This window comes from Somniosus microcephalus, chromosome 15 (genome assembly GCF_052327205.1).
Source record: "Somniosus microcephalus isolate GS21.2 chromosome 15, FLI_Smic_1.0, whole genome shotgun sequence".
Taxonomy (NCBI): Eukaryota; Metazoa; Chordata; class Chondrichthyes; order Squaliformes; family Somniosidae; genus Somniosus; species Somniosus microcephalus.
The window spans coordinates 122,959,938-122,983,918 of record NC_141001.1 but is presented as its reverse complement, the minus strand read 5'-3'; the positions used below and the strand labels follow the sequence as shown (position 1 = coordinate 122,983,918).

The 23,981-nt window shown below is 53.4% G+C and overlaps 1 protein-coding gene across 6 annotated transcripts in view; it reads right to left on the bottom strand.

Annotated features, from left to right (window-relative positions):
* The window catches only part of LOC147107204 (inositol 1,4,5-triphosphate receptor associated 1-like), a 251,510-nt gene that overhangs the window by 57,378 nt on the left and 170,151 nt on the right, over window positions 1–23,981 (bottom strand). For all 6 annotated transcript variants that reach the window (XM_086008386.1, XM_086008381.1, XM_086008387.1 and 3 more), the window contains 3 exons: window positions 22,857–22,974; window positions 16,414–16,444; window positions 6,118–6,258 (listed from right to left, as the gene is read on the bottom strand). In XM_086008386.1, coding sequence (XP_085864512.1) covers window positions 6,118–6,258; window positions 16,414–16,444; window positions 22,857–22,974 — 290 coding nt within the window. The remainder of the gene's footprint in view (window positions 1–6,117; window positions 6,259–16,413; window positions 16,445–22,856; window positions 22,975–23,981) is intronic.

Genomic DNA, 23,981 nt, shown 5'->3' with positions numbered 1-23,981 from the left:
GAGAATTCCAACTGGCACCATAACAGATGCAATCCGTAAGTTGTGAGTCACTGGCTGCCTGCCAATCGCTGGTGTCACTGCACTCTCGACTCTAGCGCGTGAACGTTACGGAGGAGTAGAACCAGGCTGGGCTCCAACGCTTCCTCTCCCCAGTTTATTATCACATTGCTGCACGTGCGATCTTGGTCTGCGCAAATCGACTGCTACATTTCCCTACATTGCAACAGTGGCTACACTTCGAAAAAAAAGTACTTCATTGGCTATGCAGCGTCCCTCCAGTTCCGGCCTCTTGCGCATCCCCAATTTAGATCCCGCCACCACTTGCAGCCGTGCCTTCAGCTGCCATGGGCCTAAACCCTGGGTTTCCCTCCCTACCCCTCTCCGCCTCCCTACCTCTCTCTCTCCTCCTTTAAGACGCTCCTTAAAACCTACCTCTTTGACCCAGCCTGTCCTAATATCTCCCTGTGTGGCTCGGTGTCAAATTTTGTTTGATAATCGCTCCTGTGAAGAGCCCTGGGACGTTTTAGGTTAAAGGCGCTATATAAATGCAAGTTGTTGTTTAATAGTCTCCCAGCTCTCTTTGTCCAGACTCGCACACACTGAATGACCACTGGGGAGCGCACAGAGGCTGCTGGTCGAATTGTATCCCTAAGAAAGACTGTGACGCTCAGTTGAGTTCAATCCAGAGGCCTGGACTATTGATCCAGTCGTGAGTTTAAATCCCACCATGGCAGCTGGGGAATTTAAATTCAGTTAATTAAATAAATCTGGAATAAAAAGCTAGTCTCAGTAATGGTGACCATGAAACTATTGAATTTTCTTAAAAACCCATCTGGTTCACTAATGTCCTTTAGGGAAGGAAATCTGCTGTCCTTACCCGGTCTGGGCCTATGTGTGACTCCAGTCCCACAGCAATGTGTTTGACTCTTAATTGCCCTCTGAAATGGTCTAGCGAGACACTGAGTTGTAACAAACCACTACAAAACACAATAATAAGAATAAAACCGGACGGACCACCCAGCATCGACCTCGGCACCAGCTACGGACACGGCAACGGCACACCCAGCCCAGTCAACCCTGCAAAATCCTCCTCACCAACACCTGGGGACTTGTGCCAAAATTGGGAGAGCTGTCCCACAGACTAGTCAAGCAACAGCCTGACATAGTCACACTCACAGAATCATACCTTTCAGCCAATGTCCCAGACTCCTCCATCACCATCCCTGGGTATATCCTGTCCCACCGGCAGGACAGACCCACCAGGGGTGGCAGCACAGTGGTATACAGTCGGGAAGGAGTGGCCCTGGGAGTCCTCAACATTGACTCCGGACCCCAAGAAGTCTCATGGCTTCAGGTCAAGCATGGGCAAGGAAACCTCCTGCTGATTACCACCTACCGCCCTCCCTCAGCTGATGAATCAGTACTCCTCCATGTTGAACAACACTTGGAAGAAGCACTGAGAGTAGCAAGGGCACAGAATGTACTCTGGGTGGGGGACTTCAATGTCCATCACCAAGAGTGGCTCGGTAGCACCACTACTGACCGAGCTGGCCGAGTCCTGAAGGACACAGCTGCCAGTCTGGGCCTGCGACAGGTGGTGAGAGAACCAACACGAAGGAAAAACCTACTTGACCGCGTCCTCACCAATATACTTGTCGCAGATGCATCTGTCCATGACAGTATTGGTAGCAGTGACCACCGCATAGTCCTTGTGGAGACGAAGTCCCATCTTCACACTGAGGACACCCTCCACCGTGTTGTGTGGCACTACCACCGTGCTAAATGGGATAGATTCAGACCAGATCTAGCAGCTCAAAACTGGGCATCCATGAGGCACTGTGGGCCATCAGCAACAACAGAATTGTATTCCACCACAATCTGTGACCTCATGGCCCGGCATATCCCTCACTGTACCATTACCATCAAGCCAGGGGGCCAACCCTGATTCAATAAGGTGTGTAGAAGAGCATGCCAGGAGCAGCACCAGGCATACCTAAAAATGAGGTACCAACCTGGGGAAGCTGTAACACAAAACTACATGCATGTTAAACAGCAGGAGCAGCATGCTATAGACAGAGTTAAGCGATCCCACAATCAACGGATCAGATCAAAGCTCTGCAGTCCTGCCACATTCAGTCGTGAATGGTGGTGGGCCAGTAAACAACTAACGGGAGGAGGAGGCTCCAAGAATATCCCCATCCTCAATGATGATGGAGCCCAGCACGTGAGTGCAAAAGTCAAGGCTGAAGCGTTTGCAACCATCTTCAGCCAGAAGTGCCGAGTGGATGATCCATATCGGCCTACTCCTGAGGTCCCCAGCATCACAGAAGCCAGTCTTCAGCCAATTCGATTCACTCCACGTGATATCAAGAAACGGCTGAGCGCACTGGATACAGCAAAGGCTATGGGCCCTGACAACATCCCAGCTATCGTGCTGAAGACTTGTGCTCCAGAACTAGCCGCGCCTCTAGCCAAGCTGTTCCAGTACAGCTACAACACTGGCATCTCTCCGACAATGTGGAAAACTGCCCAGGTGTGTCCTGTCCACAAAAAGCAGGACAAATCCAATCCGGCCAATTACCGCCCCCTCAGTCTATTCTCAATCATCAGCAAAGTGATGGAAGGTGTCGTTGACAGTGCTATCAAGCGGCACTTACTCACCAATAACCTGCTCACTGATGCCCAGTTTGGGTTCCGCCAAGACCACTTGGCTCCTGACCTCATTACAGCCTTGGTGCAAACATGGACAAATGAGCTGAATTCCAGAGGTGAGGTGAGAGTGACTGCCCTTGACATCAAGGCAGCATTTGACCGAGTGTGGCATCAAGGAGCCCTAGTAAAACCGAAGTCAATGGGAATCGGGGGAAAATTCTCCACTGACTGGAGTCATACCTAGCACAAAGGAAGATGGTTGTGGTGGTTGGAGGTCAATCATCTCAGCCCCAGGACATCACTGCAGGAGTTCCTCAGGGCAGTGTTCTAGGCCCAACCATCTTCAGCTGTTTCAATGACCTTCCCTCCATCATAAGGTCAGAAGTGGGGATGTTCACTGATGATTGCACAGTGTTCAGTTCCATTCGCAACTCCTTAGATATTGAAGCTGTCCATGCCCGAATGCAACAAGACCTGGACAACATTCAGGCTTGGGCTGATAAGCGACAAATAACGTTCGTGCCACAAAAGTGCCAGGCAATGACTATCTCCAACAAGAGAGAGTCTAACCACCGCCCCTTGACATTCAATGGCATTACCATCGCCGAATCCCCCACTATCAACATCCTGGGAGTCACCATTGACCAAAAACTTAACTGGACCAGCCACATAAATACTGTGGCAACAAGAGCAGGTCAGAGGCTGGGTATTCTGCGGCAAGTGTCTCACCTCCTGACTCCCCAAAGCCTTTCCACCATCTACAAGACACAAGTCAGGAGTGTGATGGAATACTCTGCACTTGCCTGGATGAGTGCAGCTCCAACAACACTCAAGAAGCTCGACACCATCCAGGACAATGCAGCCCGCTTGACTGGCACCCATCCACCACCTTAAACATTCACTCCCTCCACCACCAGCGTACTGTGGCTGCAGTGTGTACCATCTACAAGATGCACTGCAGCAACTCGCCAAGGTTTCTTCGGCAGCACCTCCCAAACCCGCAACCTCTTCCACCTAGAAGGTCAAGGGCAGCAGGCGCATGGGAACACCATCACCTGAAAGTTCTCCTCCAAGTCACACACCATCCTGACTTAGAAATATATCACCGATCCTTCATCGTCACTGGGTCAAGTCCTTCACCACACGGACTGCAGCGGTTCAAGAAGGCGGCTCAACACCACCTTCTCAAGGGCAACTAGGGATGGGCAATGAATGCCAGCATTGCCAGCGACGCCCACATCCCAGGAACAAATTTTTAAAAAATCAGGCGGGTTGTGAAACGTGTATTTGACCCCAACAAGTGTCGTTCCCAGGGCGCATGTAACGAAAGAAAAAAAGAAAGGTTGGCCTTTATATAGTGCCTTTCATGACCACTGGATGTCCCAAAGCACTTTACAGCCAATGAAGTACTTTTTGAAGTGTAGTCACTGTTGTAATTTAGAAAATGTGGCAGCCAATTTGCGCACAGCAAGCTCCCACAAACAGCAATGTGATAATGACCAGATAATCTGTTTTAGTGATGTTGATTGAGGAATAAATATTGGCCCCAGGACACTGGGGAGAACTCCCCCCTGCTCTTCTTCGAAATAGTGCCCTGGGATCTTTTACTTTCACTTGAGAGAGCAGACTGGGCCTCGGTTTAACATCTCATCTGATAGACGTCACCTCTAATGGCAGTGCAGCGCGCCCTCAGCACTGCCCCTCCAACAGTGCAGCGCTCCCTCAGTACTGTCCCTCTGACAGTGCAGCGCTCCCTCAGTACTGCCCCTCCGACAGTGCGGCGCTCCCTCAGTACTGACCCTCCGACAGTGCGGCGCTCCCTCAGTACTGCCCCTCCGACAGTGCGGCGCTCCCTCAGTACTGCCCCTCCGACAGTGCGGCGCTCCCTCAGTACTGCCCCTCTGACAGTGCAGCTCTCCCTCAGTACTGCCCCTCCGACAGTACGGCGCTCCCTCAGTACTGCCCCTCCGACAGTGCGGCGCTCCCTCAGTACTGCCCCTCCGACAGTGCGGCGCTCCCTCAGTACTGCCCCTCCGACAGTGCGGCGCTCCCTCAGTACTGCCCCTCCGACAGTGCGGCGCTCCCTCAGTACTGCCCCTCCGACAGTGCGGCGCTCCCTCAGTACTGCCCCTCCGACAGTGCGGCGCTCCCTCAGTACTGCCCCTCCGACAGTGCGGCGCTCCCTCAGTACTGCCCCTCCGACAGTGCGGCGCTCCCTCAGTACTGCCCCTCCGACAGTGCGGCGCTCCCTCAGTACTGCCCCTCCGACAGTGCGGCGCTCCCTCAGTACTGCCCCTCCGACAGTGCGGCGCTCCCTCAGTACTGCCCCTCCGACAGTGCGGCGCTCCCTCAGTACTGCCCCTCCGACAGTGCGGCGCTCCCTCAGTACTGCCCCTCCGACAGTGCAGCACTCCCTCAGTACTGCCCCTCCGACAGTGCAGCGCTCCCTCAGTACTGCCCCTCCGACAGTGCGGCGCTCCCTCAGTACTGCCCCTCCGACTGTGCAGCGCTCCCTCAGTACTGCCCCTCTGACAGTGCGACGTTCCCTCAGTACTGCCCCTCCGACAGTGCGACATTCCCTCAGTACTCCCCCTCCGACAGTGGAGCTCTCCCTCAGTGCTGCCCCTCTGACAGTGCAGCGCTCCCTCAGTACTGCCCCTCCGACAGTGGAGCTCTCCCTCAGTACTGCCCCTCCGACAATGCAGCGCTCTCTCAGTATTGCCCCTCTGCTAGTGCAGCGCTCCCTCAGTACTGCCCCTCCGACAGTGCGGCGCTCCCTCAGTACTGCCCCTCCGACAGTGCAGTGCTCTCTCAGTACTCCCCCTCCGACAGTGCAGCGCTCCCTCAGTACTGCCCCTCCAACAGTGCAGCGCTCCCTCAGTACTGCCCCTCCGACAGTGCAGTGCTCCCTCAGTACTGCCCCTCCAACAGTGCAGCGCTCCCTCAGTACTGCCCCTCCGACAATGCAGCGCTCCCTCAGTACTGCCCCTCCAACAGTGCAGCGCTCCCTCAGTACTGCCCCTCCAACAGTGCAGCGCTCCCTCAGTACTGCCCCTCCGTCAGTGCAGCGCTCCCTCAGTACTGCCCCTCCAACAGTGCAGCGCTCCCTCAGTACTGCCCCTCCGACAATGCAGCGCTCCCTCAGTACTGCCCCTCCAACAGTGCAGCGCTCCCTCAGTACTGCCCCTCCAACAGTGCAGCGCTCCCTCAGTACTGACCCTCCGACAGGGCAGCGCTCCCTCACTACTGACCCTCCGACATTGCAGCGCTCCCTCAGTACTGCACTGGGAGTATCAGCCTAGATTTTTGTGCTCAAGCCTCTGGAGTGGGACTTCAATCCACGACCTTCTGACGCAGAGCAATAGTGCTACTGAACCATGGCTGACACTCCAGTGTTAGGTTAGAATGACCCCTGAGTTGTGCGGGAGGATCGATGACAGTGGGGACACGGGCAATGAGCCTCACCTTCATCTCTGTTTTGAAGATTTCAAGCTCCTTTTCCGTGTTATCCTCGGCCAGGTTCCTCTCCCTTTCTGCCAGACCCAGTCTCGTTTCCAGTGTGTAGCTATCATTTTTAAATGCCAGGGAAAGCTGTATAAATGTGTTCTGCAGGAAACAAATAAGACGGGTGATTTAAACATGCTACACACAGACACACACACACACTCACACAGACACACACACAGACACACACACACACAGACACACACAATACAATACAATACAATACAAATCGCTTTATTGGCATGATAAGGTACATCTTATGTTGCCAAAGCATCAAAATACATTTATGGTTGAACACATAAACGCGGTTCCATTCATACAGTGTATAAACAGGTATATCCCTGAGTTTATAAATATATTTTCGCCTTGTTTATATATACTCTTGTCTTAGTTTACTGGTTGTCCCTCTGTTCATGGCAAGCTGTAACATAGTGTGCCGCCAGTGTTACACAGCTTCTCTCCTCCCCCAGTAGGAATGGGAGTTTTTGGTTGTCAGTCAGATTTCTGAATTCAGGGCATATTTGTGAGAATTTTTGATAGAAATTCTCTCTGATGCCCTGATATTTTCCACAGGCTGTGAGGAAGTGCATCTCTGTCTCAACTACTCCCTGACTGCAGTGAGAGCATATCCTGTCTTCTCTTGGCAGCCTGGTCTGCCTGTGTCTGCCTTTTTCGATCGCTAGGCTATGTTCGCTAAGTCTGTACCTTGTCAAGGTTCTTCTCAGTTTGTTATCCTTTACCATGGTCAGGTAATCAGCTATGTTGTATTGTCTGTTTAGGGCCAAGTAGCAATTGAGTTTGCTTTGGGTTTTTGTTGTTTCTGCCCAATATGACAGATATTTTTCCTTTTGCTTAGCGACGATTGTGTTGGGTCGAATTCTTTGTGTTACCCTGTCACTGTCCTGGGGCTGGTTATTGTTAGTATTGTTATTAGTTACTTTATTGAGTCCCAGGACTAGTTGACTGAGGGTATTCTTCTTTATGGTCAGCTCTTGGCATTTCAGGGCGTCGTAGTGATAGCATTGGGGGTTGCTCATTTGTAGGTGATTCCAAAATTTGGTGGCTCTTTTTTGGATAGTGATTATTAATGGGTATTGGCCTAGTTCCGCCCTGCATGCGTTGTTTACTGTTTTCCTTTGAGTCCGGAGGATACTTTTACAGAATTCCGCATGTAGGATCTCAATTGGGTGTTTGTCCCATTTTGCAAAATCTTGTTGTGTTAGTGGTCCCCAGACCTCACTGCCATAGAGTGCAATTGGTTCAATTACTGATTTGAAAATTTTGAGCCAAATGCTAATTGGGATTTCTATTTGGATTGATTTTTTGATGGCATAGAAAGCCCTTCTTGCTTTCTCTTTCAGTTCATTCACAGCCAGTTTGAAGTTTCCCGTAGAACTGATTTTTAAGCCCAAGTATGTGTAGTGAGTGGTTTGTTCAATTTTGGTTGTTCCTACTGTGAAATTTATTGTGGGTCCATGTTGTTTGGATCTTCAGACACACACACACACAGACACTCACACACAGACACATTCACACAGACACTCACAGACACACACACACACACACACAGACACACACACACTCACAGACACACACACAGACACAGACACACACACAGACACACACACACACAGACACTCACACACAGACACAGACACACACACACACTCACACACAGACACACTCACACACACTCACACAGACACACTCACAGACACACACACACACACACACTCACACACACACACAGACACACACAGACACAGACACACAGACACACACAGACACAGACACACAGACACACACACAGACACACACACAGACACACTCTCACATGCACAGACAGACAGGCGAGTGACAGGTGGGAGTGATGCTGTACAGGGGATATCTCTCCTCCCCATGTGAGTTATACACCCGCTGTTATCACAGAATCTTACAGCACAGGACTGTGGTTACCGAGGCCATTTGGCCCATCGTGCCTGTGCCGGCTCTTTGAACAAGCTCTCCAATTAGTCCCACTCCCCTGCTCTTTCCCCACAGCCCTGCAAATTTCTCGTGTCCTGGGCCAGTGTATGTGTATACATCTTATAGAATCATAGCACGGTGGCATAGTGGTTAGCACTGTTGCCTCACAGCGCCAGGGACCCGGGTTCGAATCCGGCCTCGGGTGACTGTCTGTGTGGAGTTTGCACATTCTCCCCGTGTTTGCGTGGGTTTCCTCCGGGTGCTCCGGTTTCCTCCCACAGTCCAAAGATGTGTGAGTTAGGTTGATTGGTTATGATAAATTGACCCTTAGTGTTAGGGGGATTAAATACATGGGGTTACGGGGATCGGGTGGAATATGTGTCGGTGCAGGCTCGATGGGCCGAAATGGCCTCTATCTGCACTGTGGGGTTTCTGTGATTCTGTGATAGAATAATACAGCACAGAAGGAGGCCATTCGGCCCATCGAGTCTGCGCCGGCTCTTTCGAAGAGCTCTCCAGTTAGTCCCGCTCTTTCCTCATATCCCTGCAATTTCATCTTTTTTTCCTTTCTACCTCCAAGTATTTATCCAATTCCCTTTTGAAAGTTATTATTGAATCTGCTTCCACCGCCCTTTCAGGCAGCGCGTTCCAGATCACAACAACTCGCTGTGGAAAAAAACATTCTCCTCATCTCCCCTCTGGTCCTTTTGCCAATCACCTTAAATCTGTGTCCTCTGGTTACCGACCCTCCCGCCACTGGAAACAGTTTCTCCTTATTTACTCCATCAAAACCCCCTCATGATTTTGAACACATCTATTAAATCGCCCCTTGACTTTCTCTGCTCTAAGGAGAACAATCCCAGCTTCTCCAGTCTCTCCACATCACTGAAGTCCCTCATCCCTGGAACCATTCTGGTCAATCTCCTCTGCACCCTCTCCAAGGCTTCGACATCCTTCCTAAAGTGTGGTGCCCAGAATTGGACACAATGGGGGTAATTTTAACCCCCCAAAACCGGGTGGGTTTGGGTCGGGTGGGAGGTTGAAGTGTTAAAAATCTGAATCCCAAACCCAACCCGCCCACTTCTGTTTTTAATGGAGGAGGAACCGAGGCAGGCAACGAATCCGCTGCCAGGGGTCGGGTTGGCATTTTAAATAATCTAATAATACTGGAAGCCTCGGGTTCAACCTGCTGTGCAGATTTAACTGCCCCCAAGCTCCCCCACCATCAGCTCCCCCCATACAAAATCCCCTGGGATCGGATCCCCTCGGGTCACGACTCGGTCCCCCCTGGGATCGGATCCCCTCGGGTCGCGACTCGGTCCCCCCTGGGATCGGATCCCCTCGGGTCACGACTCGGTCCCCCCTGGGATCGGATCCCCTCGGGTCGCGACTCGGTCCCCCCTGGGATCGGATCCCCTCGGGTCGCGACTCAGTCCCCCCTGGGATCGGATCCCCTCGGGTCGCGACTCGGTCCCCCCTGGGATTGGAACCCTCGGGTCGCGACTCGGTCCCCCCTGGGATCGGATCCCCTCGGGTCGCGACTTGGTCCCCCCTGGGATCGGATCCCCTCGGGTCGCGACTCGGTCCCCCCTGGGATTGGAACCCTCGGGTTGCGACTCGGTCCCCCCTGGGATCGGATCCCCTCGGGTCACGACTCGGTCCCCCCTGGGATCGGATCCCCTCGGGTCGCGACTCAGTCCCCCTCTGGGATCGGATCCCCTGGGGTCACGAATCATTCCCCTCTGGGATCGGATCCCCTCGGGTCGCGACTCGGTCCCCCCTGGGATCGGATCCCCTCGGGTCGCGACTCAGTCCCCCCTGGGATCGGATCCCCTGGGGTCACGAATCATTCCCCTCTGGGATCGGATCCCCTCGGGTCGCGACTCGGTCCCCCCTGGGATCGGATCCCCTCGGGTCGCGACTCAGTCCCCCCTGGGATCGGATCCCCTGGGGTCACGAATCATTCCCCTCTGGGATCGGATCCCCTCGGGTCACGACTCGGTCCCCTCTGGGATCGGATCCCCTCGGGTCGCGACTCGGTCCCCCCTGGGATCGGATCCCCTCGGGTCGCGACTCGGTCCCCCTCTGGGATCGGATCCCCTCGGGTCGCGACTCGGTCCCCCTTGGGATCGGATCCCCTCGGGTCGCGACTCGGTCCCCCCTGGGATTGGAACCCTAGGGTTGCGACTCGGTCCCCCCTGGGATTGGAACCCTAGGGTTGCGACTCGGTCCCCCCTGGGATTGGAACCCTAGGGTTGCGACTCGGTCCCCCCTGGGATCGGATCCCCTCGGGTCACGACTCGGTCCCCCTCTGGGATCGGATCCCCTGGGGTCACGACTCGGTCACCCTCTGGGATCGGATCCCCTCGGGTCGCGACTCGGTCCCCCCTGGGATCGGATCCCCTCGGGTCGCGACTCGGTCCCCCCTGGGATTGGAACCCTAGGGTTGCGACTCGGTCCCCCCTGGGATTGGAACCCTAGGGTTGCGACTCGGTCCCCCCTGGGATTGGAACCCTAGGGTTGCGACTCGGTCCCCCTCTGGGATCGGACCCCCTCGGGTCGCGACTCGGTCCCCCCTGGGATCGGATCCCCTGGGGTCGCGACTCGGTCCCCCCTGGGATCGGATCCCCTAGGGTCGCGACTCGGTCCCCCCTGGGATTGGAACCCTAGGGTCGCGACTCGGTCCCCCCTGGGATTGGAACCCTCGGGTCGCGACTCGGTCCCCCCTGGGATCGGACCCCCTCGGGTCGCGACTCGGTCCCCCCTGGGATTGGAACCCTTGGGTTGCGACTCGGTCCCCCTCTGGGATCGGATCCCCTAGGGTCGCGACTCGGTCCCCCCTGGGATCGGATCCCCTGGGGTCGCGACTCGGTCCCCCCTGGGATTGGAACCCTTGGGTTGCGACTCGGTGCTCCCTGGGATTGGAACCCTAGGGTTGCGACTCGGTCCCCCCTGGGATTGGAACCCTAGGGTTGCGACTCGGTCCCCCTCTGGGATCGGATCCCCTCGGGTCGCGACTCGGTCCCCCCTGGGATTGGAACCCTAGGGTTGCGACTCGGTCCCCCCTGGGATTGGAACCCTAGGGTTGCGACTCGGTCCCCCCTGGGATTGGAACCCTAGGGTTGCGACTCAGTCCCCCTCTGGGATCGGATCCCCTAGGGTCGCGACTCGGTCCCCCCTGGGATTGGAACCCTTGGGTTGCGACTCGGTCCCCCTCTGGGATCGGATCCCCTAGGGTCGCGACTCGGTGCTCCCTGGGATCGGATCCCCTGGGGTCGCGACTCGGTCCCCCTCTGAGATCGGATCCCCTAGGGTCGCGACTCGGTGCTCCCTGGGATCGGATCCCCTGGGGTCGCGACTCGGTCCCCCCTGGGATCGGATCCCCTAGGGTCGCGACTCGGTGCTCCCTGGGATCGGATCCCCTGGGGTCGCGACTCAGTCCCCCTCTGGGATCGGATCCCCTGGGGTCACGAATCATTCCCCTCCCCAGGGTCGGGGATCGCACCTGGTCCTGTGGCCTCTTCTCCAGCATTCCTGACCCGACTGGAAGCCAATCCTGTCAATCAGGCTGACGTCCGGTCGGGGAACCTGTCGCTGACGTCAGACGCACGCTGTGAAGTTAAATCTCCACAACATGTGGGGACCTCCGGGTTTCCCAGGCGCTACCACCCCCACCCCCATTCCCAGCACGTCAGAACATTAAAATTGCCCCCCAATACTCCAGCTGGGGCCGAACCAGTGTTTTATAAGGGTTTAGCTTAACTTCATTGCTTTTGTCCTCTTTTTCACAGCCTTCTCAACTTGTCCCGCCACCTTCAAAGATTTGTGTACGTTCACCCCCAGCTCTCTCTGTTAATGCACCCCCTTTAAAATTGTACCCTTTAGTTTATCTTGCCTCTCCTCAAGACCCTCCTTAAAACCCACTTCTTTGACTCAGTTGTCAGTCACCCCTTACAATCTCTCCCTCTTCGGCTTGGTGTCTGACTCTGTGAAGCGCCTTGGGACATTATGGGCTGGATTTTCTCAATGGAGACGTGTTGGAGGCGGGACTGTTGCTTGTCGGGTTTCAGTCCCGCCTCCATCAGCTTCTGGCCAACCAGCGGGATCTTCCTCTGATTGACCTTGTTAAGCCGCCCGGCGGGCTCAGCAGGCCAATTAGGGGGAAGTCAGTGACAGCACGTCAACGTATGACGTGTCATCTGTCAAGAATTTTTGTTGATCATCTTCCAACATTCGATGGAATCTGGAACAGTACCCATGGATTGGAGGGTAGCTAATGTTACCCCACTATTCAAAAAAGGTGGTAGAGAGAAAACGGGGAATTACAGACCGGTAAGCCTGACATCGGTAGTGGGGAGAATGCTAGAGTCCATTATAAAAGATGTAATAGCAGAGCACTTGGAAAACAGTGACAGGATCGGACAAAGTCAACATGGATTTACAAAAGGTAAATCGTGCTTGACTAATCTACTGGAATTTTTTGAGGATGTAACTGGTAAAATAGATAAGGGAGAACCAGTGGATGTGGTGTATTTGGACTTTCAGAAGGCTTTCGATAAGGTCCCGCATAAGAGATTATCGTGTAAAGTTAAGGCACATGGGATTGGGGGCAAGGTATTGACTTGGATAGAGAACTGGTTGGCAGACAGAAAGCAAAGAGTTGGAATAAACGGGTCTTTTCCCGAGTGGCAGGCAGTGACTAGTGGGGTACTGCAGGGATCGGTGTTAGGACCCCAGCTATTCACAATATATATTAATGAGCTAGACAAGGGAACTATATCTCCAAATTTGCAGACGACACAAAGCTGGGTGGGCGTGTGTGCTGTGAGGAGGATGCCGAGAAACTCCAGGATGATTTGGACAGGTTGGGTGATTAGGCAAAAGTATGGCAGATGCAATATAACGTGGATAAATGTGAGGTTATCCACTTTGGTGGCAAAAACAGGAAGGCAGATTATTATCTGAATGGCAATAGATTGGGAGAAGGAGAAGTGCAAGGAGACCTGGGTGTCCTTGTGCACCAGTCGTTGAAGGTAAGCATGCAGATGCAGCAGGCGGTTAAGAAGGCAAATGGTATTTTGGCCTTCGTAGCGAGAGGGTTTGAGTACAGGAACAAGGATGTCTTGCTGCAGTTGTACAGGACCTTGGTGAGACCACATCTTGAGTATTGTGTGCAGGTTTGGTCGCCTTATCTGAGGAAGGATGTTCTTGCCATGGAAGGAGTTCAGCGAAGATTCACCAGGCTGATACCTGGGATGGCAGGAATGACATATGAGGAGAGATTGGGACGATTGGGCTTGTACTCGCTGGAGTTTAGAAGAATGAGAGGGGATCTCATTGAAACTTATAAAATTCTGACAGGACTGGACAGACTAGATGCAGGAAGGATGTTCCCGATGGTCGGGGAGTCCAGAACCAGGGGTCACAGTCTAAGGATAAGGGGTAGGCCATTTAGGACAGAAATGAGGAGGAATTTCTTCACCCAGAGAGTGGTGAACCTGGTGAATTCTCTACCACAGAAGGCAGTAGAGGCCAATTTATTAAATATATTCAAGAAGGAGTTGGATATATTTCTTAAGGCTAAAGGGGTCAAGGGGTATGGGGAGAAAGCAGGGACAGGGTACTGAATTTGGATGATCAGCCATGATCGCATTGAATGGCGGAGCAGGCTCGAGGGGCCGAATGGCCTACTCCTGCTCCTATCTTCTATGTTTCTATGAAAGAAGAAATATCATCGTTTGACAGCTCTGTGAAGCTGTCAAACACTGACATTTTGCGTAGTTTGATGAGTCCTTGTGGCAGGGTTCCCCCAGGTCGGAAAGCCCGCGCTTCGGAACAAAAACTGGGGATAATCCTATCTCCTGCCTGTTAACAGGCAGTTAATAGGCTTTAATCCCTTTCCCGCCTCGAGGAGACGGGACCCGGGGCAGGACGGCTTCCCGCCTCCTGGCAAGAGGGCACGGAGGCGGGTTGGGGGCGGGTTTGCCATCCGCCCCCAAATTCTGCAACTTTCCCAGCAGTCCCGCCTCCACATCCGCCTCCTCGGGGCTGGTAAAATCCAGCCCATAGTGTCAGCCGTTGCTCAGTGGGTAGCACCCTCGCCTCTGAGTCAGAAGGTTGAGGGTTCAAGTCCCACTCCAGAGACTTGAGCCCATAAATCTAGGCTGATACTCCAGTGCAGTACTGAGGGAGTGCCGCACTGTCAGAGGGGCAGTACCGAGCGAGTGCTGCACTGTCGGAAGGGCAGTACTGAGGGAGCGCTGCACTGTCAGAGGGGCAGTACCGAGCGAGTGCTGCACTGTCGGAAGGGCAGTACTGAGGGAGCGCTGCACTGTCGGAGGGGCAGTACTGAGGGAGTGCCGCACTGTCAGAGGGGCAGTACCGAGCGAGTGCTGCACTGTCGGAAGGGCAGTACTGAGGGAGCGCTGCACTGTCGGAGGGGCAGTACTGAGGGAGCGCTGCACCGTCGGAGGGGCAGTACTGAGGGAGTGCTGCACTGTCGGAGGGGCAGTACTGACGGAGCGCTGCACTGTTGGAGGGGCAGTACTGAGGGAGTGCTGCACTGTCGGAGGGACAGTACTGAGGGAGCGCTGCACTGTCTGAGGGGTAGTACTGAGGGAGCGCTGCACTGTCGGAGGGGCAGTACTGAGGGAGCGCTGCACTGTCGGAGGGCAGTACTGGGTGAGTGCTGCACTGCCGGAGGGGCAGTACTGAGGGAGCGCTGCACTGTCGGAGGGACAGTACTGAGGGAGCGCTGCACTGTCGGAGGGGCGGTACTGAGGGAGTGCTGCACTGTCGGCGGGGCAGTACTGAGGGAGCGCTGCACTGTCTGAGGGGTAGTACTGAGGGAGCGCTGCACTGTCGGAGGGGCAGTACTGAGGGAGCGCTGCACTGTCGAAGGGGCAGTACTGAAGGAGTGCTGCACCGTCGGAGGGGCAGTACTGAGGGAGCGCTGCACTGTCGGAGGGGCAGTACTGAGGGAGCGCTGCACTGTCGGAGGGGCAGTACTGACGGAGCGCTGCACTGTCAGAGGGGCAGTACTGAGGGAGCGCTGCACTGTCGGAGGGGCAGTGCTGAGGGAGCGCTGCACTGTCAGGGGGCAGTATTGAGGGAGCGCTGCACTGTCGGAGGGGCAGTACTGAGGGAGTGCTGCACTGTCGGAGGGGCAGTACTGAGGGAGTGCTGCACTGTCGGAGGGCAGTACTGAGGGAGCGCTGCACTGTCGGAGGGGCAGTACTGAGGGAGTGTTGCACTGTCGGAGGGGCAGTACTGAGGGAGTGCTGCACTGTCGGAGGGACAGTACTGAGGGAGCGCTGCACTGTCGGAGGGGCAGTTCTGGGTGAGCGCTGCACTGTCGGAGGGGCAGTACTGGGGGAGTGCTGCACTGTCGGAGGGGCAGTACTGGGGGAGTGCTGCACTGTTGGAGGGGCAGTACTGGGGGAGTGCTGCACTGTCGGAGGGGCAGTACTGGGGGAGTGCTGCACTGTCGGAGGGGCAGTACTGGGGGAGTGCTGCACTGTCGGAGGTGCCGTCTTTCAGATGAGACGTGAAACCGAGGTCCCGTCTGCTCTCTCAGGTGGACGTAAAAGATCCGAAGACATAATTTTGAAGAGGAGCAGGGGAGTTCTCCCTGGTGTCCTGGGGCCAATATTTATCCCTCAACCAACATCACTAAAACAGGTTATCTGGTCATTATCACGTTGAGGGATCTTGCTGTGCGCAAATTGGCTGCCGCGTTTCCTACATTACAACAGTGACTACACTTCAAAAAGTACTTCATTGGCTGTAAAGTGCTTTGAGACGTCCGGTGGTCGTGAAGGCGCTGTAGAAACGCAAGTCTTTCTCTTTATCGAGTTTAAAGGCGCTATACTGCAGTCGCTATCCTGGAGCATCCCCTTAATGTGGGGATCGGATTTTGATCCCAGGCTTTAGGGGCCGCGGGGAGTGGTGCAAAGGATGAGTTTAAATACGCTGCTTATCTTCGGACTGGATTCGCTCAGACTGCTGGAGCCTAGTTCGGGGATTTGGGGCCTGGTTCAGCAGTGAGGTGGGTGACAGCCAGTTACTGCTGGCGCAATGCCAGGACTCTCTGATGTTGGGAACCTGCGACCTTCGACCTTCAGCAAACAGACACGTCATAAATACCCACACGAGACTCTGAGCGAGCCTTTGATGGGAGGGAGCCTTGTTGCATTCATATTCGAGGTGGTTTACATTGTCAATGAAAAGAGGATGTTTCACTGGAGCCATTCTCCAGCACAGCTGTTGGCATGGAAACCAAATGATACCCACCTCAATTTCCTTCTCCGTCAGAGGAGGCAGACTGCAGGGGGAAAAAAGAGAGACAGTAAGTTACATCGGATTAGCAGCACGATTACAGGCCATTCCACCCAACTAGGGTTCCCAACCCTCCCGGAATGACCGGGAATCTCCCCGGAGTCGGGGATACCTCCCCCGAGCGCTGCGTCCAGAAGCCCAGGAGACTGCTTTGCATTTCCCGCCGCAGCACGCCTCTCCCTTCCCCCAGGCCCCCGCTCCGTGACATCACTGGCTGCTGCTAGTGAAGGCTCCGGCTCGGTGGCCCCCAGAGAACTGGGGGCCACGTGGACCGCAGGCGGGAGTCGCGGGCAATCGAGGCACACGTGATATGGGGGATCTCTGAAATGGGGGAGGGATTCCTCGGTTTCCCCGCCCTTGGCTCATGGGAGGCAGACAACTGGAGGGAGAGAAAGACAGAAAGAAGGAAGGAGAGAGTCAGAAAGAGAAACAGACAAATGAGGCAGAGAGAGACAGAAAGAGAGAAAGCGAGACAGAGAAAGGGACAGAGAGAGCGAGACAGAAAGCGAGAAAGACAAGTGGGGGAGAGAGAGACCGATAGGGAGTGAGAGACAGAGATACAGAGAGGGACAGGGAAAGGGAGACAGAGTGTGGCAGAAAGAGGAAAATAAATTAGAGAGATGGAGAAAGAGACAGATATCAGAGAGATAAAAGGTGCAAGAGACAGAGCAGAGAAATAGAGAGACAGAGACACAGATAGAGACAGAGGCCGAGATATTGACAGAGACAGAGAGAGAGAGAGAGAGGGAGATAGAGAGAAACAGAGATAGAGAGAGAGACAGAGAGAGAGAGAGAGAGAAGCAGAGAGACAGAGAGAGAGATAGAGACAGAGACTGTGACAGAGAGAGAGACAGAGAGAGAGAGAGACAGAGAGAGAGACAGAGAGAGAGACAGAGAGAGAGCGAGTGAGAGAGGCAGAGAGAGAGAGAGAGGGACAGAGAGAGACAGAGAGAGAGAAACAGAGAGAGAGGCAGAGACAGAGAGAGAGGGAGAGAGGCAGAGAGGAGAGAGACAGAGAGAGAGAGAGAGAGAGAGAGGCAGAGAGGAGAGAGACAGTGTAATGTATATACCTTTAAGGGAGAGAACTACTTTTTACAGCTCCTGTATACTGTAGTACCGGCAGTGACCACACCTGTATATAAACCCTGAGTAGTGATCTGTACAATTAGTTCTAGAGTAACCCTCATTCAGTAAACACCTGTTGAATCGTTCCCTGCAGTCTGTTGTCTGATTATTGAAGGACACAACATTAAGATACACAGATCTAACATTGGCGACGAGCAGATTAGAACCCACCTGCAACTCTGCATCACCTCCCAGGGATTCGCTCCTGGAGAACAGTGGAAGAAGGTCGAGTCCAGAAGCACGGGCATCGACCATGGGCAACCGCCCAGTCATCCAGCGGAGATTTGAGCATCGCAGGGGAGGCTGTCGAGAGTCAGGCTTGGCTTTCCAGTCACGGTGGTCCAGCGAAACGGGCTGGCAACAGGTACTGCGCAGACCCTTCCCGGACAGCGGCGGGCTAGAGCCCGACCGAGCGGCACAGAAAAAGGCCGAGCAGCGTCGACGGGGGAGAGAGAGAGGGCAGAACGCACAGGGCGCAGCCGGTGTTCAGGAACGAGCGGCGTCAACGGGGGAGAGAGGCAAGAGAGAGCAGAGCGCAGCCGGTGTTCAAAGGCCGAGCAGCGTCAACGGGGGAGAGAGGTGCGCAGGAAAACGCGCAGAGCGCAACCGGTGTTCAAGGGCCGAGCAGCATCAACGGGGAAGAGAGGCGCGCAGGAAAACGCGAGGCGCTGCCATTGCCACGAGGACCACAGAGAGCGGCGTTGGCAGCAGCGCAGGAGCAGCGCACGAAACCCACAGGGCATCGCCATTTGCCACGAGGACCGCCAAGAGCGGCGTTGGCAGCAGCACGGGAGATGCCATTGTAAGCCGCAGCGGGGAAGAAAGGAAAGTGCGGGAGACGCCATTTTAAGCCAGTCTAACCACACCCAAAAATGCCGAAGAGTGGCAGTATCACAGCGTTCGACAATGAAGTCGAAGGTTGGACGACATATGTCGAACGCATAGAAGTATACTGCAAGGTGAATGAAGTGCCAGATGACAAGAAAGCGCTGGTATTGTTGAATTCAATGGGTGCAAAAATGTATGGCTTACTACGAAACCTAGTAACCCCAGAGAAGCCAGTAGAAAAGGATTTTGAAAACATAGTGTCAATCCTACAGGACCACTTAAACCCCACACCGCTGCTGATAGCAGAAAGATTTAAGTTTCACAAAAGGAACCAGCATAAAGATGAAAGTAATGCTGAGTTTTTAACGGAACTGCGCAAGCTATCGAAACACTGCCAGTTTGGAATGGGACTAGCAGATACTTTAAGGGACAAGTTTGCGTGTGGGCTTCAAAGTGAAGGAACCCAGAAACGGCTTCTATCAGAAAAGGATCTTACGCTGGACAAGGCTTTCAGCATTGCAGTATCACACGAAGCAGCAGCATGGGGCGCTGCAGAGGTACAACGGAGACCGCAAGAATATGGCACAAATGAAATGTCATACGGAAGTGAAGTGCTATCGCTGCGGCAGAACAACACACGACCATAATGATTGCTGGTTCAAGGACAAAGTGTGCAGACAGTGTGGAAAAGTAGGACACATAGCAAGAGTCTGCAGGTCGGGAAAGAAAACCAGCAGCAAGAAATCTCCACAGGAGAAGTACAAGAAGGTACATAAGGTGACGGAAAGTAGTTCAGACGAACAGAAGAGTGATACAGACTCCAGAAGCAAGGAGCTGGGTTGTCTGAAACTACATAGTGTGATCAAAACGGAGGATCACCAAACTATCTGGGTCACGCTCAAGATAGCAGGAGTCCAAGTGAAAATGGAATTGGACACAGGATCAGCCCTAACAGTCATAAACCGAAGGGACTACAAGCGGCTATTCTCACATATACACTTGAGAGATACAAAGATTGTCTTGAAGATGTACACGGGGCAAAAAGTCTACCCCAAAGGAAAAATAAGGGTGAACGTTATATATAACGGCAAGGAAACACCAAAAATGGACCTATATGTATTGCCAGATGGAGGGCCGCCACTACTAGGATGTGAATGGATCCGGAAGATACAGCTAGATTGGCATTCCATACAGGCACTGACTGTGGCTGACAAAAAGGATGACGACGTCACACCTGGGCGACTGTCAAAGATCCTAACTGACGCGAAAGAGGTGTTCCAGCAAGTACTCGGAACACTAAAAGGCATGACAGCGATGAGTAAAATTGAAGAAAACGCAAGCCCAAAATTTTTTAAGGCCAGACCGGTACCTTATGCGATCCGCCCAGCCGTCGAAGCAGAGCTGGAGAGTCTGGAACGTTCAGGTGTACTGTCCAAGGTAGACTGGAGCGAGTGGGCTACACCCATCGTCCCTGTGATGAAAAAGTCGTTGAGCAGCACACCTGGGTAACCAAGGAAGGTTCGCATCTGTGGGGACTTTAAGGTAACAGTGAACCCGGTCCTTCACACCGTACAATATCCACTTCCGCGGATTGAAGATATTTTCGCGTCACTATCTGGAGGGAAACGCTTCACTAAGATTGATCTGGCCCAGGCGTATCTGCAAATGGAGGTAGAAGAAGCATCAAAAAAATACCTCACAATCAACACCCATAAAGGTCTCTACCAATACAACCAGCTGGTATTCGGGGTAGCATCAGCTCAAGCTATTTGGCAGAGGGCAATGGAACAAGTCCTGCAAGGGATCCCAGGGACCCAGTGTTATGTGGACGACATCCTGGTCACGGGCGAAAATGACAGTGATCACCTTGCCAACCTGGAGCAGGTGCTCACTAGATTGCAGGAATATGGGCTCCGAGCTAACCGCCCCAAATGCGAGTTTTTTAGAAAACAGATCTCGTATTGTGGCCACGTTGTTGATAAAGAGGGGTTACATAAGTCCCCAGAGAAGATTGAGGCAGTAGTCAAGGCTCCAGCACTGGAAAATGTGTCACAACTGAGGTCGTTCCTCGGGCTGGTAAACTACTACCATAAGTTCTTGCCAAATTTGTCTACAATACTACACCCACTGAACACCCTACTGCAAACTGGGGTGCCATGGAAGTGGAGTGACGAATGTAGACGAGCTTTCCAGAAGAGCAAAACACTAATCACATCGAAAGAGGTATTGGCCCATTGCAACCCGGCATTACCAATTCGGTTGACATGTGATGCGTCACCCTACGGCATTGGAGCGGTGCTGTCGCACAAATTCTCGGACGGCTCAGAGAGGCCAATAGCCTTTGCGTCACGATCACTAACCTCAGCCGAGCGTAACTACGCCCAGATTGACAGGGAGGCCCTCAGCCTAGTGTGGGGAGTGAAAAAGTTCAATCACTATCTGCACGGGCAGAAGTTCACCTTGCTGACTGACCACCAACCACTTGTCTACATCTTTAATCCAAAGAAGGGCGTTCCGGTGATGACTGCGCAACGGCTACAAAGATGGTCCCTTTTTTTAGGGGCGCACCAATATGAAATCGAGTATAAGGGCACGAAACAGCATGGAAATGCTGATGGGCTATCACGCCTGCCACTGCCTACTGCGGAGGAAGCACCAGCAGTGGATCCTGTCGAAATATTTCATTCGACTATAATTGAATGCTTGCCAGTAACTAACGCTGGTATAGAGAAGGAGACCCGAAATGACCCGACACTGTCTCGGGTATATGATTTGACGGTGACGGTGAAGGGATGGCCAGCACATGGCGACTCACTGTTGCCAGCATTCTCATCCAGAAGAGAACAGCTGTCAGTATGCCAGGGGACCTTGATGTGTGGATCCCGAGTGGTAATTCCACCCAAGTTAAGGGAGAGAGTGCTCAATGAGCTTCACGAAGGTCATCTGGGAGGGGTGAAAATGAAAAGCCTTGCTAGGGCTTATGTGTGGTGGCCGGGGGTCGATCAGCAAATCGAGGACCTGACAAAGACCTGCTCAGGATGCCAGAAGGTCCAAAATGCACCACCACATGCCCCTCTACACCCATGGGAGTGGCCCTCATCTCCATGGCAACGGGTGCATATTGATTTTGCTGGTCCATTCATGGACTCAATGTTTTTAATAGCCGTGGATGCGCACTCAAAATGGCCTGAGGTCATCAAAATGTCCTCCACCACCACGGAGAAAACTATTGCAGTCCTACGGACCATTTTTGCCAGGAATGGCTTGCCAGAACAGATTTGCTCCGACAACGGACCACAGTTTGTGTCCGAAGAGTTCCGGAGGTTCTTGAAAAAGAATGGGGTAAGGCATTACACATCCGCCCCGTATCATCCAGCCACAAATGGATTGGCTGAGAGGTTCGTACAAACCTTTAAGAAGGCAATAAAGGCTATGTACAATGACAACATTCCGCTGCAGCACAAGGTGGACAATTTCCTGTTCGCCTACCGGAATGCGACACATGCAGTCACCAACCAGGCTCCAGCCATGATGTTCTTTAACCGAAGGTTAAGATCTCGCCTGGATTTGCTCAGACCAAACGTACGAAGAGATGTTGAGAGTAAGCAATTCCAGCACATCCATGAGAAGCCAATAAGGAGCTTCAATGTAGGACAACCAGTCTTGGCCCGCGACTACCGAACAGAAAAATGGCAGCCAGGAACGATATGCACACGGCAGGGCCCACTAATGTACACAGTGGACGTTGGGGAGAGCATCGTGAGACACCATGCTGACCAGATCCTAGAGTCACAGGAACAAGTCAACCCCATGCCTCGCCCATATGTACCTGGTGATGAACCCGACGTACAGGTCGCATCTACCCCAGAAACAGTAGCATCGGAAGCTGATGAACCAACCGACGACAGGGGGCCAGAATCGCCTCCGCACCAAGAGCATGAGACTCGGGAAAGGCGCTATCCAGAAAGGATCAGGAAGCCTCCCCAAAGACTGAATTTATAAATTGACTATTTTCAGCTAATGTTGCATGTTAAAAGTGTTAATTGTAATTAGTTTGATATTTGATTGTTAAATGAGTGTTATGGTACTGTTAATCTAAAAGGGGAGGAATTGTCATGTATGTACCTTTAAGAGAGAGGACTACTTTTTACAGCTCCTGTATACTGTAGTACCGGCAGTGACCACACCTGTATATAAACCCTGAGTAGTAATCTGTACAGTTAGTTCTAGAGTAACCCTCATTCAGTAAACACCTGTTGAATCGTTCCCTGCAGTCTGTTGTCTGATTATTGAAGGACACAACATTAAGATACACGGATCTAACAGACAGAGAGAGAGGGAGTGAGAGAGAGAGACACAGAGAGAGAGGCAGAGAGAGGGAGAGAGAGAGACAGAGAGAGAGAGGAGAGACCAGAGTCAGTCACTCAGAAGCTGTAACCTCTTACCCTCCGGGCAGTGACCTGTGAACCTTCAACTTTCGCAGCAGTGAGTCTGGAATGTTCGGTGTGATGTCGGAGCTGCCTTTACTCTCATCGGCTGCAGGGCAGGGGGTGGGAGATGGACCTTAAAAACATCGCAGTAACAAGTTTCCATAAACTGTTAGACCTTTCTGACCGGAAAAAGAGTAAGGTTCTGAACTTACACAGTGCGATTCCAGCACAGGAACGTTTCGTGGCTCTGAGATTACGGCGGTGTTAAACCGTTCACAATGAAAGGGGTTAGTACTCCGTGAAAACAGCAGTGAGGAGAAGGTCAGGCAATGTTCGCACTCTGTTTCCCACGGGTTAAACTCAGGGCCACCGTATCCAAAGACAATGTCAATATAATTCATTAGATTTTCAAAGGGCACAGAAATTAAAAAGATTTAATTCAATGCAGCTCACGTCTCTTATATAACAGGCGATTCCACCCCCTCACAGAGCAACCAGTGTCTCCCCTGAGTGCAGCAACTTTACCGGCATCACTGGTGCAATTCAGAGTCTGCTACTCACCAATATACAGCTTTACTGTTTAACACACACACACCACACACACACCCCACACACACACCCCCCACACACACCCCCCACACACCCCCCACACACACCCCCCACACACACACCCCACACACACACCCCACACACCCCCCACACACACCCCACACACACACACTCCGCACACACACCCCACACACACACCCCCCACACACACACCCCACACACACACCCCACACACACACCCCACACACACCCCACACACACACCCCACACACACACCCCACACACACACCCCACACACACACCCCACACACACACCCCACACACACACCCCACACACACACACCCCACACACACACCCCACACACACACCCCACACACACACCCCACACACACACCCCACACACACACCCCACACACACACCCCACACACACACCCCACACACACACCCCGCACACACACTCCACACACACACCCCGCACACACACTCCACACACACACCCCACACACACACTCCCCACACACGCCCCACACACACACCCCACACACACACCCCACACACACACCACACACACACACCCCACACACACACC